Source organism: Saccostrea cucullata, unplaced genomic scaffold, assembly GCF_032062105.1.
Source record: "Saccostrea cucullata isolate Sc308-1 unplaced genomic scaffold, CSIRO_AGI_Scuc_v1 ctg8372, whole genome shotgun sequence".
NCBI lineage: Eukaryota > Metazoa > Mollusca > Bivalvia > Ostreida > Ostreidae > Saccostrea > Saccostrea cuccullata.
Genome location: NW_026927543.1, coordinates 17,537 through 30,442, shown reverse-complemented (window position 1 = coordinate 30,442; position 12,906 = coordinate 17,537). Strand labels below are relative to the sequence as shown.

General features: G+C 35.0%; 1 protein-coding gene across 1 annotated transcript; it reads left to right on the top strand.

Moving 5' to 3' along the window:
* Positions 1-2,149: 2,149 nt before the first annotated feature.
* LOC134274755 (zinc transporter ZIP3-like) lies at positions 2,150-3,322 on the top strand. Its single transcript, XM_062756989.1, has one exon. It carries the CDS (start codon positions 2,238-2,240, stop codon positions 3,213-3,215), a length of 978 nt encoding a protein of 325 aa, XP_062612973.1. The 5' UTR covers positions 2,150-2,237; the 3' UTR covers positions 3,216-3,322.
* Positions 3,323-12,906: the final 9,584 nt, after the last annotated feature.

Sequence of the window (12,906 nt, the reverse complement as noted above, 5' to 3'; positions counted from 1 at the left end):
CAGTGAAAATATATATCCCAGTTATATCTCAATAGTGCTTATACGACAAAGTATTTTTATGCATCGAATTGACAGGGTATTTATACAGTATCATAAATCTAGAATATTCTAGAAAATGTTAAAACATGATATTACTGGAACAATCTGGACATACACAAAATTTAAGAATGTTCTAGATAAAATGACCGAACATGTTGACCACTCTGGAACGTTCAAGAAACTTAATGTTACTAATTATATACATAATGAAACAATACACATCTCACAACAATTTCAAACTTCCCAAGATGGATTGAGTTCTATTTGTCTCAAAGTTTCAGGAATTTCTGAAATTACTGGAAACCAGGGATAGCTAAGTTCTGAAAATAAGCACAATTTCAACACATATATAGAATTACATGTACTTACCTGGTCTTGAATATGATATCGTCTATAGTTGGGAGGGGGAGGTGACTTTTGCTTTTGGACGTGTGCATTAGTAATGTTTTCAAGTCCTGTCGTTGTTTAATTTGTTTTGTCATTTTTTGGAGTGGAGGGAGTATACATGACTGCTGGGGTTTCAAACATTTCTTTATCATTTTTAGCTCACCTGAGCCGAAGGCTCAAGTGAGCTTTTCTGATCACATTTTGTCCGTCGTCCGTCTGTCTGTCTGTCCGTCTGTCCGTCTGTAAACTTTTCACATTTTCGACTTCTTCTCAAGAACCACTGGGCCAATTTTGACCAAACTTGGTACAAAGCATCTTTGGGTGAAGGAGAATTTAAATTGTTAAAATGAAGGGACATATCTTCTCGCAAGGGGAGATAATCAAGAAAAGACAAAAATAGGGTTGGGTCATTAAAAAATCTTCTTCTCAAGAACCACTGGGCCAGTAAAGCTGAAACTTATGTGGAAGCATCCTGGGGTAGTGTAGATTCTAAATTGTTCAAATCATGACCCCCGGGGGTAGGGCGGGGCCACAATGGGGAATCAATGTTTTACATAGAAATATATAGGAAAAATCTTTGAAAATCTTCTGCTCAAGAACCACTGGGCTAGAAATGCTGAAACTTATGTGGAAGCATCCTGGGGTAGTGTAGATTCTAAATTGTTCAAATCATGACCCCCGGGGGTAGGACGGGGCCACAATGGGGAATCAGTGTTTTACATAGAAATATATAGGAAAAATCTTTGAAAATCTTCTTCTCAAGAACTACTGGGTCAGAAAAGCTGAAACTTATGTGGAAGCATTCTAGGGTAGTGTAGATTCTAAATTGTTCAAACCTTGACCCCCGGGGGTAGGGCGGGGCCACAATGGGGAATCAAAGTTTTACATTGAAATATATAGGAAAAATCTGAAAATCAAAGCTGAAACTTATTTGGAAGCATAATGGGGTAGTGTAGATTTCAAATTGTTTAAATTATGTTAAGTTAGAAGGGTGGGGTCACAATATGTATTACAAGGGGCAAATCTGGTAAAGAACAGAATGGCCAAAGCTTTTCAGGTGAGCGATGTGGCCCATGGGCCTCTTGTTTATTGAATGGGTGTAATGTTATATATATATATATATATATATATATATATATATATATATATATATATATATATATATATATATATATATATATATATATATATGTATTCTTTGTTTTGTGGTCTTCTAGAATTACATCAACTGTTTTGTTAGATGTAGGTCTATCCACGTGAAACTGGATTGAGTAAACAAGGCATCTGCGTACTTAGATGAACTCTTAATTGACAGGTGTCTACAGGTCAAGGCACTATCGTCTTTAAAAAAAATCTTGACTATAACTGCGTAGAGAATCAAATTCTGAGAACATTGTTATGAACACATAGAACTTTATGTCTTCTAGACATCTCTGTGGAGAGATTTTTGCCGTTTGCTCTTTCTGATATAAAAACATTTCAAGTTAAAATCCATATAGTCTATTTTCATAAGGTCCAAGTGCATTCCTATTCTGGTAAACACAAGCCAAACTCATTCTTGTCATGAGCTTTATAAGCAAAAAACCAGTCATTCAGACACCTTTTGGTGATCACATGGTACTATGGGAAGCTCATTAATCGTTCTACAGCAGTTCAGGGTGGAATCTTTTAACTCTAGGAGGGAAAATCAAAGTACATGTGTCACACATTCACCAAGGTCGATAGATATACATTCAGGAGATTAAGCGCACTATCAGTACCCTGGATATGCATGCTATTTACACCATCGAACGAAAATCCACCTGTTAACAATGAAATCCACCGCCAAAATCATATCAATATTCATTCTTTTTGCTACAACATTTTTGATTGGGATTTTACCACACGGATTATTGAACCTCCTGCAAAAGAAATTTCCAAAAGGAAATCGCTTACAGCAGTACATAGGCATTCTGAACTGTTTTGCAGGTGGTGTCTTTTTCGCTACAGCCATTTTGCATTTAGTGCCAGAATCGTCTGAATTATTAGAAGGCATGTTTACAATAGAATACCCAGTTTCTGGGGCGTTATCTGGTGCGGGATTTTTTCTTCTTTTGTTCATTGAGCATGTGATTGGAGTTTGCAGAGGTGATGCTGATCATCACTTCTCTATGGAAAACAAGGAAATTGAAGTGAGTCATATTGAGCTAACAAAAGTTACAAAAAGTAAAGATGATGGATTCACGAATGATGAGGTTGTGTTAGATAAAAGCAAAAATTTCCAAACTCCGACAGATTCAGAAAAGTTGCCAGAAAAACGAAAGAATATTGTACAAGAGGGCAGTATTCTATCAAAATTAAGGGCGTTTGTTCTGCTGTTGGCTTTCTCGTTCCATATGATATTCGAAGGCCTCGCTTTGGGTTTGGAACAAACGGAATCGGGAGTGTGGAGCCTTTTGGGAATTTTGGCCCTCCACAAGTGTATCGTGTCTTTCAGTGTAGGACTACAGCTTAGTGAGAGTTTACAGAGGCTAAAGCCCGTCATTTTGTCTTTAATAGCATTCTCCGCAGTGGCGCCTGTAGGTGTCGCCATTGGTTTCCTAGTCACCGAGTATGGAGACAACGCACGCGCACAGAAAATCGCTGCCGGGGTGCTTCAGAGTCTGGCTACAGGAACGTTTTTCTATGTGACTTTCTTCGAAATCTTGCAAAAAGAATTGACAAAAGGGCATAACCTGTATAACGTGTTTTCCACTTTTCTGGGGTTTTCGGCAGTTATTGGAGTTGAATTCCAACACGATAGTGATTAGTCGCGATTTGAAAAGATTTTATATAATTATGAATATCCATATGAACAAGCTCAGTCAGCGTGTGTCAATAGAGAGTCAAATGAAATACAGTGTACTCGTTACGAAAATCGAAATCTCACACTGGTGAGAAATTCTTGTTGTTGATCGATAGAGCGAGAGGAGACAAAAATAAATTTGATGTTATAGTCCGTCCACTGTAAGAAGAGATTTATAAATACGACTTTATGAATATTCATTTTCCTTTTATATATACAGTGGACAAAGGAAAGGTTGACGTATGGCTTCTAGGTGTGAAAAAATCAGATTCTGAGTCTGAAATGTGGATTCAATGATATTATTACTCATTCTTGAAATGAGCAGTCATGTACATGATATCTATTTAAATGTTAAATTAAAAAAGTATACACATTATCAAGAACTTAGTTTCTTTTTGGTAATACTAGAGGTACTAGGAGCAAAGCTCACTAAATAATATCCCCGTTTTGCTCTTGGAGACCCGAAATAATGTCAGATCAAAAAGTAAAGTAGGAGGTCACAATGGCATTACATTCATGTGATAAAGAATCTGTGATGGAATCATTAAATTTTATTCAGTGGTAAAGGAGGTGTTGAGGATAAGAGAAGGGTACCCTTCAATATTATAGAAAAAATGGTAGTGTCAATGTTTAGCTCTGGACAACCGAAAATTTGTGTCCGATCAAAAAGTAAAATAGGAGGTGCATTATATAGAACAAAGATTTTGTGAAAGTTTCATTAAATTTCATTCAATGGTATAAGAGGAGTTGCGGATAAGAGATGGGTACCCCAAAGCGTAACAGACGAACGGACGTATAGACAGACGGACGGATATCCCGATCACTATATGTTCCATCTTGTTTTTCATGTAGGGGGTATAACTAGAGGTACTGTGAACACTGAGCTCACTAAATGATACCCCTGCCTCCCATATGATTATCCTGAGAAAGTCCGTGTTTTGCTCAGGGAGACCCAAAATATCTAAAGTAAAATAGGAGGTGCAAAACTGCATTTTGTATTAAAGAATCTGTGAAAGTATCATTAATTTTTAAAGAAAGAGATGCGAATAAGAAATAGGTACCCTTCAGTATTACAGAAGGAATGGCAGTGTCAAATTATTTTGCTCTGGGAAACCCGAAATATAGTAAAATATGAGGTGTACAATGGCGCTATGTAACAAAGATTCTGTGAAAATCTTATTAAATTTCATTCAGCGGTGGATATAACAGAAGAGATAGGTACTCAAAGGCGAAACAGACAGATGTACAGACAGACAGACGGACATATAGAAGGACGGATATCCCGATCATTATATTCCCTCCAACTTGTCAAGCGGGGGTATCCGCAACTTCTCTCATACCACTAAATAAAATTTAATGATACTTTCACAGATTCTTACTACATGCAGTGTAATTGTATAATGCCTTTGTACACATATTTACTTTTTGATCTGACATGCACTTATTTTTTGTCTCCAAGAATAAAGCATGGACTTTGCCATTATAATTTAATAATTTAAATAAATTAAATATAATTTAATTTAAACAATATTTTATTATGAATAAACATAATAGGATCGGACAGCAGGCACTGCCTATATAAGTCCTCTCCATAAAACAAAGATCAAAGTCATACACGTACAAGTAAATATTAGCTACATAACATTGAAAAATATGAATATATACATGCATATATTCAATAGAAATGTATATAAAAAAGGAAAAAAAAAAAAAAATTATGAACTGATGATATAATTTAAATTTGTATTCTAACATATATGACTGACAATTATATTAATAAGTGTATAAATTTGAAAAATTAATAAGAAAACCTAAATAGATTTTGGTTCTTTGGTTGAAAAATTGAAAAACAAAAGCAGATAAAATATCATGCAAATCGCTTTGTAGTTGCAATAAATTCTTGAGCAAGTTTAAATATTGCAATATTTTCGTTGTAAGTAAGATTATTAATTACAACCTAGATAAGTTGTAAAGATAAAGGCATTGGTAATTGCGAAGTATTAAAGTTTTGCATAAGGTTCTGTCTTTGCATACAGTATTTTGAACATTTCATAAAAAAGTGATATGATGTTTCTGAACTAAACCCGCACATGTCACAACTTTTATTTGCCTTTAAAAAATGATTAAATAATTTAGCATTTAAATTACTAGCATTATTTCGCAATTGACAATGCAATATATTCATTTTACGACTTCCATAATTGTAATATTTCTTAGGTTTTATGTTTTTTGGCTATTATAGCCATATGGGAGGTGGGGATATCATTTAATAAGCTCAGTTCCCAAAGTACATGTATCTCTAGCTAGTTCTCACCTACGGCGCCGCTGGAGGGCCAGGTAAAAAAATATTTTTATTTGTTCGGACAAATTAGAAATTCGTTCGGACGAATTAGTTATTTGTTCGGACGAATTAGATATTCGTTCGGACAAATTAGAAATTCGTTCGGACAAATTAGAAATTCGTTCGGACGAATTAGTTATTTGTTCGGACGAATTAGATATTCGTTCGGACAAATTAGTTATTTGTTCGGACGAATTAGATATTCGTTCGGACAAATTAGAAATTCGTTCGGACGAATTAGATATTCGTTTGGACGAATTAGTTATTTGTTCGGACGAATTAGATATTCGTTCGGACAAATTAGAAATTCGTTCGGACGAATTAGTTATTTGTTCGGACGAATTAGATATTCGTTCGGACGAATTATTTATTTGTTCGGACGAATTAGAAATTCGTTCGGACGAATTAGAAATTCGTTCGGACAAATTAGAAATTCGTTCGGACGAATTAGAAATTTGTTCGGACAAATAAGTTATTTGTTCGGACAAATTAGATATTTGTTCGGACAAATTAGAAATTCGTTCGGACAAATAAGTTATTTGTACGGACAAATTAGAAATTCGTTCGGACGAATTAGTTATTTGTTCGGACGAATTAGAAATTCGTTCGGACGAATTAGTTATTTGTTCGGACGAATTAGATATTCGTTCGGACAAATTAGAAATTCGTTCGGACGAATTAGTTATTTGTTCGGACGAATTAGATATTCGTACGGACGAATTAGTTATTTGTTCGGACGAATTAGATATTCGTTCGGACGAATTAGAAATTCGTTCGGACAAATTAGAAATTCGTACGGACGAATTAGAAATTTGTTCGGACAAATAAGTTATTTGTTCGGACAAATTAGATATTTGTTCGGACAAATTAGAAATTCGTTCGGACAAATAAGTTATTTGTACGGACGAATTAGAAATTCGTTCGGACGAATTAGAAATTCGTTCGGACGAATTAGTTATTTGTTCGGACGAATTAGATATTCGTTCGGACAAATTAGATATTCGTTCGGGCAAATTAGATGTTTGCACAAATTATCCTGTAAAGAGAGATATACACTTTATCTATTCAGGAGGATTCATCCTTTTTTTAATACATAAATAGCTCTTTGGACCATGACATACACACGTAGCAACTAGACATGTGATATTAAAGTCGGGTATGTTGATTGTAAATATTCGGAAATAATGGATCTATTATAGGCCTAAAGTCTGCCATTCTGAAAGTATATTTTCTGAGAGCCCACTAGTAAATTCAAAGGGTCAATTACTTCTTATCAAACATCTTTTCACTCCCATCCCTGACTAACACTGGGGTGCCAGTGGTCAGTTACCGCTCCTTTGAAAAGATGAGATCCACTCCTTAAGGTTTTACTCCTACTGCAGGCAATTGGTACGGGAAAAAATTGGCATTGAAAAAGTAACCCCCCCCCCCCCCCCCCACGAAATAGGACTGTCAACTTTGGGCAACTTTTCCTAAGTCACCCCCTTTTTTTGCTTGTCAACTTTTCAGGTAGCTATTTTTTTTCTCAGGCCCCCCCACTTTCAAAAACGATGCTACGTGGCTGCATTATATTATATTGAATAAACTTCGGACTCAAAATATCGAGCCTCTTATTCGAGGGTCTTAATTTTTTTAAGGTGGGGCTTACTAGCTAGGACATTTGTAGATTTGCTTCTATACCGCTGTTCCCACATTTAAGTATTTTGTGATAAAGGAACAAAAAGAGGGAATCTCATAAGTCCATCTCCAATGGATTCTTTCTAAGATCGTTAAAAACTATTAATAAGTATCCATATAAATTTTATTTTATATTTCAATATCAGAAAAGCGCATGAATTAAAACATGCAGGTATAATATTGATCAAATTAAACACACGCCCCTTTCCGGGAAAAGGATAAAAAATGGATGAATACATGTACGTTCCTAGAAAGTGCAGTAAAATTTAAAAACACATCATAATTTAATGCAAGTTAAGGTTCTCAATGATTAAGACAATCGAACGTTTTTTAAATAGAGGAGGGGGGGGGTTGTTACTAGAAAATATTTTGACATTCGTTCATGATTTATTTTCCCCGTAAAAGGGGTTGCTTTCATAATTTCCCTTTCTATGTGAGTCATTGGCCTATCAAACCTTCGAACTGGTACTCAACTGTAAAAGCGTATAAACAAAATTAAGAAATGCTGAAAGTGAAATTAAATAGTTTGTTGGACTACATGTACCTCTCCAATAACGGGAGGGGGCTATAATTATGCTCTGAAAATGAGTGGACTAGGGAATATACCAGATTGATCGGTTGACCTCGTAATTCACCGGCTCGCGAGTCATATGAACAACCTGGGATCAATACGAACAGGTTCATTTTTGTGAAGTTTTCTAAATTCACAAACAGGAATATTTAATTAAAAACTCAATGAGGACCTTTTAATCATTTTATACACCGCACATGTACCAGATTGATTGATTGAATGTTTTACGCCGAATCGGCAATATTTCAGCTACAAATCGGCGACATATGTATCAGAAATGTATTTCAAAAATCATTCCCATGTCATGATTAATAACTGCACGGTAGTGAATATGTACATAAAAATCATAAGAAAGAGATCAACATTAAAACGACTTATCTTCAAAATATTTATTGATAATGTTGTTCATTAAAGTTATTTTGCAAAGAATCAAAGTAAAATGAACGTCTTGGTGCAAACATTATTCGCGGTGTCCTGATAGTTGTTCACAATTTCTCTAATTTGTCCGAACAAATAACTAATTCGTCCGAAAGAATTTCTAATTTGTCCGAACGAATATCTAATTCGTCCGAAAAAATAACTAATTCGTCCGAACGAATTTCTAATTCGTCCGTACAAATAACTTATTTGTCCGAACGAATTTCTAATTTGTCCGAACAAATATCTAATTTGTCCGAACAAATTTCTAATTCGTCCGAACGAATTTCTAATTTGTCCGAACGAATATCTAATTCGTCCGAACAAATAACTAATTTGTCCGAACGAATTTCTAATTTGTCCGAACAAATAAAAATATTTTTTTACCTGGCCCTCCAGCGGCGCCGTACTCACCCCATTGGAAAAGCGGGAGGGCATATATCTAGTGATCGGGATGTCCATATGTATGCCCATCAGTTACGCTTTTGGGTACCCATCTCTTATCCGCAACTCCCTTTTACCGCTGAATGAAATTTAATGAGACTTTCACAGACTTTTTTGTTATATAGTGCCAATGTGTACCTCTTATTTTACTTTTTGATTAGACAAATATTTTGGGTTTCCCAGAACAAAACATTGGCATAGCATTTTTTTTTGCTGTAATTATATTGAAAGGTACGTACCCATCTCTTATCTGCGACTCTTCATATGTCACTAAATAAAATTTAATGCCGGTATGATACTTTCACAGATTCTATATAACATAATGCCATTGTGCAACTCCTATTTTACATTTTGATCTGACACTTATTTGGGATCTCTCAAAGCAAAACATGAACTTTGCCATCACATATATAATCATGTGGGAGTCGGGGGGGGGGGGGGGGTATCATATAGTGAGCTCAAGGCTCAAAGGCACTCTAGTTTTACCCCCTGCTTGAAAAGCGGGGGGGGGGGTATATAGTAATCGGGATGTCCGTCCGTCCGTCTGTATGCTTTGGGGTACCCATCTCTTCCACGCAACTCGATCCTTTCATACCACTAAATAAAATTTGACAGAATCTGTATTATATAGTGCCATTGTGCACCTTCCATTTTACTTTTTGATTGGACACATATTTCGGGTTTTCCAGAGCAAAACAATGACACTGCCATTTTTTCTATAATATTGAAGGATACCAACCCGTCTCTTTTCCGCAACTCCTCCTATACCACTGAATAAGACTTCGTGATACTTTCACAGATTTTTTATTACACAATTCCATATTGTGCACCTCCTATTTTACTTTTTGATCTGACACATATTTCGGGTCTCCAAGAGCAAAACTGGGACTTTTTCATTATAATCATATGGGAGGCGGGGGTATCATTTAGTGAGCTCGTTGCCCACAGTACCTCTATAGTTTTATTTTGCTTTAAACAACAGTCTGGAATAAAAATGATCACTTTTTTAGCTTTGAATATCTTGATTTTATTTGGATACTTAATTGTGAAAGTATTTTTACACCCCTGCTCGAAAAGTGGGAGGATATAGTGATCGGGATGTCCTTCCGCTTGTACGTGTATCCGTTTGTTACGCTTGGGGGTGCCCATCTTTTATCCGCAACTCTTCTTAAAACACTGAATGAAATTTTATGAGACTTTCACAGATACATAATGCAACTGTGCACCTCCTGTTAACTTGAGTTGGTCTGCCACTTATTAATTTGGGTCTCGCAGAGCAAAACTATAATCAAATGGGGGGCGGTCCGAGTATCATTTAGTGAGCTCAGTCTCGTAGTACCTCTAGTTATATCTTAAAGTTTGTTTGCAGTCGATTTGAGGCTTTGCATCAATTTTACCTACAAGTATCACTTAACGCTTTGTAACTGCTATTTCTCACTGGTTATTCTCTTTAGAGAAGTGGGCAGGCATGGACAAGCGAAAGTATGAGGCTCCGTTTTAATATTTTTAAGGTGTTTCTGATATCAAAAAATCATTTTGTGATATCAGAAAATATATTTTTTGATATCATTAATTAAACAAGAGTTTTTGATATCAAAAATTCGAATTCTTGATATAAAAAAATATCAGTCATTTTCTGATATCAAGCATTCGAATTTCTGATATCGAGAAATCATTTTATGATATCTAAAAGACTTCCTATATCAGAAAATGATTTTTTTTAATATCAGAAATTCAAATTGATTTCTTGATATCACAAAATATATTTTTTGATATCAGAAAATAAAATAAAATGGCGACGAATCTTCACATAAATAATGAATACTCCCTTGATCTGTAGAAAATCCCGAACTTCAGTGCCAGATTAGCTTTCTACTAAACTTTGTTGATTTCAGATTATAAGAATATTTTTTCAATAAAAGAATTTAACAAGTGTCACAGCCGCAGTTAATCTGACTCCATAAATATCAGAACAGCTGTTGGTGGGTTCTTTTGTTTATGTATGTTTCAATTACTTTGACAGGATGATATAATAAGAATAACAAAAAGAAGGTGACCTGTAATATAAATGAATACACTCATACACTAACACTCACACATTTAATTATTTTAGAATACTTTAACTGTTCTGATTAATTAGATAATTAATTGATAAAGTATTTAATCTAATTATCTAAGCAACGGTGGTAAATTAATTCTTACCGAATAGACAGGTATAAAGTTGTCTTTATTATTAAATAAGAGACTTTATGGAGAGGAGATAAACTCTTCCTTTCTCCTGGCTGTCTTAGGGTGGAGTGAGTTATTAAGGGTGTTTGGCGCCAAGCATGCTTATTTGGTGCCAAAGTAGTAAAACCACTCACACACTTCTCAGACTGAAATATCAACCAATCACACACCTTCAAACCTCACCCATTCTGACACAAACACCTTTGACCTTTCACACTCCTAAACTAACCAATAGGCATTCAACCTCATGAATATGAATGAGCGACTTCATGAATGAATAGAACACATAGTAAATTCCAGAGTACTGTAATTCACTATGCTGTATAATAGATGAAAATGATGATGATGGAAATGAAATGATTAGTATACTAGGTCACAAATTATTAATAAATAAAATAGTATCTATTATAATGCCAGGTATTAATTTATTCACCCTGTGACACAAGTGTTCTAGATATTTTTGGTCATATTTATTTGCATGGAATTCAAATACATTACTTTTTGGGATAAATCTGAGTAAATAATCTAGGGTTTGCTGTGTCGGGCTTAGACTGAGAATTTCTCCGTAACCCCTATCAACAACAGCCAATACCTTCTACAATTGCATATTTGTGTAAAATGAGGTTACATCACAACTGGCCAGCAAGTACTCGTTGTGTGAAGTTTATTCTTCAAGGTGAAGTCTGAGTTATCCGTAAGGAATATGCTGAAGTTATGTGTGCACAATAAATGATTAAAAATATAGTCAATAGTGCAAAAGAACGACTGCATTCTAATTTCAAGACATGTCTTAAACTTATTAGAACCCAACCAGGCGCGGATCCAGGAATTGGAAGTTAGAGGGGGCGCCAAAAGTAGGCAAGGGGTCTGGGGGCCGCGTTGAGGCCCCCAGTGGGTCCAGGGCAAAGCCCTGGTGGGGGCCCAGGGGGCGAAGCCCCCGTAAGCTCCTGGGTTCTAGAGATTTTGTAGGGTAAAAATGAGGTCTACCAAGTAGACATATTTACATTTTCTAGACAAAACTGTGATTTACGTTAACTTTGACAATTTTAGGGGGGCGCGCGCCGCGTGCGCCCCCCCCCTTAAATCCGCCACTGCCAACCAAGTTCACAACAAATTTGTGTGGCGGGAAGACGAATGTTCATCACGGGGAGCATTCATTAAGTTGATCGTAATTTTACTTGGTTCTTATTTTCTGATATCAAAAAATCGATTTTGTGATATCAGAAATTACTAATTATTTTTTGATATCAAAATTTTATTTCCTGATATCAAAAAAGAGAGTTTTTGATATCAAAAAATGATTTTTTGATAACATGAAATCGATTTCTTGATGTCAGAAAATACAAGTTATTATATGATATCGAGAATTTGAATTCTTGATAGCAAAAAATTAAATTCTTGATATCAAGAATTCTTGTTTTTTTTTTTTTTTTTTTTTTTTGATATCACAAAATAATTTTCTGATATCAAAAATTCGATTTTTTGATATCAAAAAATGATATTCTGATTATCAAAAATTCGAATTTCTGATAGAAAATAATTTTTTATATCAGAAATTCGAATTTTTGGTATCAGAAAATGATTTTCTGATATCAAAAAATCTATTTTTTGATATCATTTTTTGATACCAAGAATTCGAAATGTTGATGTGAATAATTTCTTTTTTGATATCAGAAAATCCCTTAAAAATATTAAAACGGTGCCTCATACGAAAGCCTGTCCACCTCTCTAAAGAGAATACTCACTGGTCAATGTAAACATTAAGGCCACTTTAAGTAGTCAAAAAATGAATTAATGTTGGCCAGTTGAAGTCTTCTGTAACATGTGTTTCTTGTTACACATGGACACAGTCACTGGGGAAAATGTGTTATACTGTATTTCTCACCAATCACTGTAATAAAAAAAATCCGGAAGTTTTTAAGTCAAGTGATATAGGTTTTTTCTCTTTCCTTCCCGGAAGTGGATAAATTGCGGGAA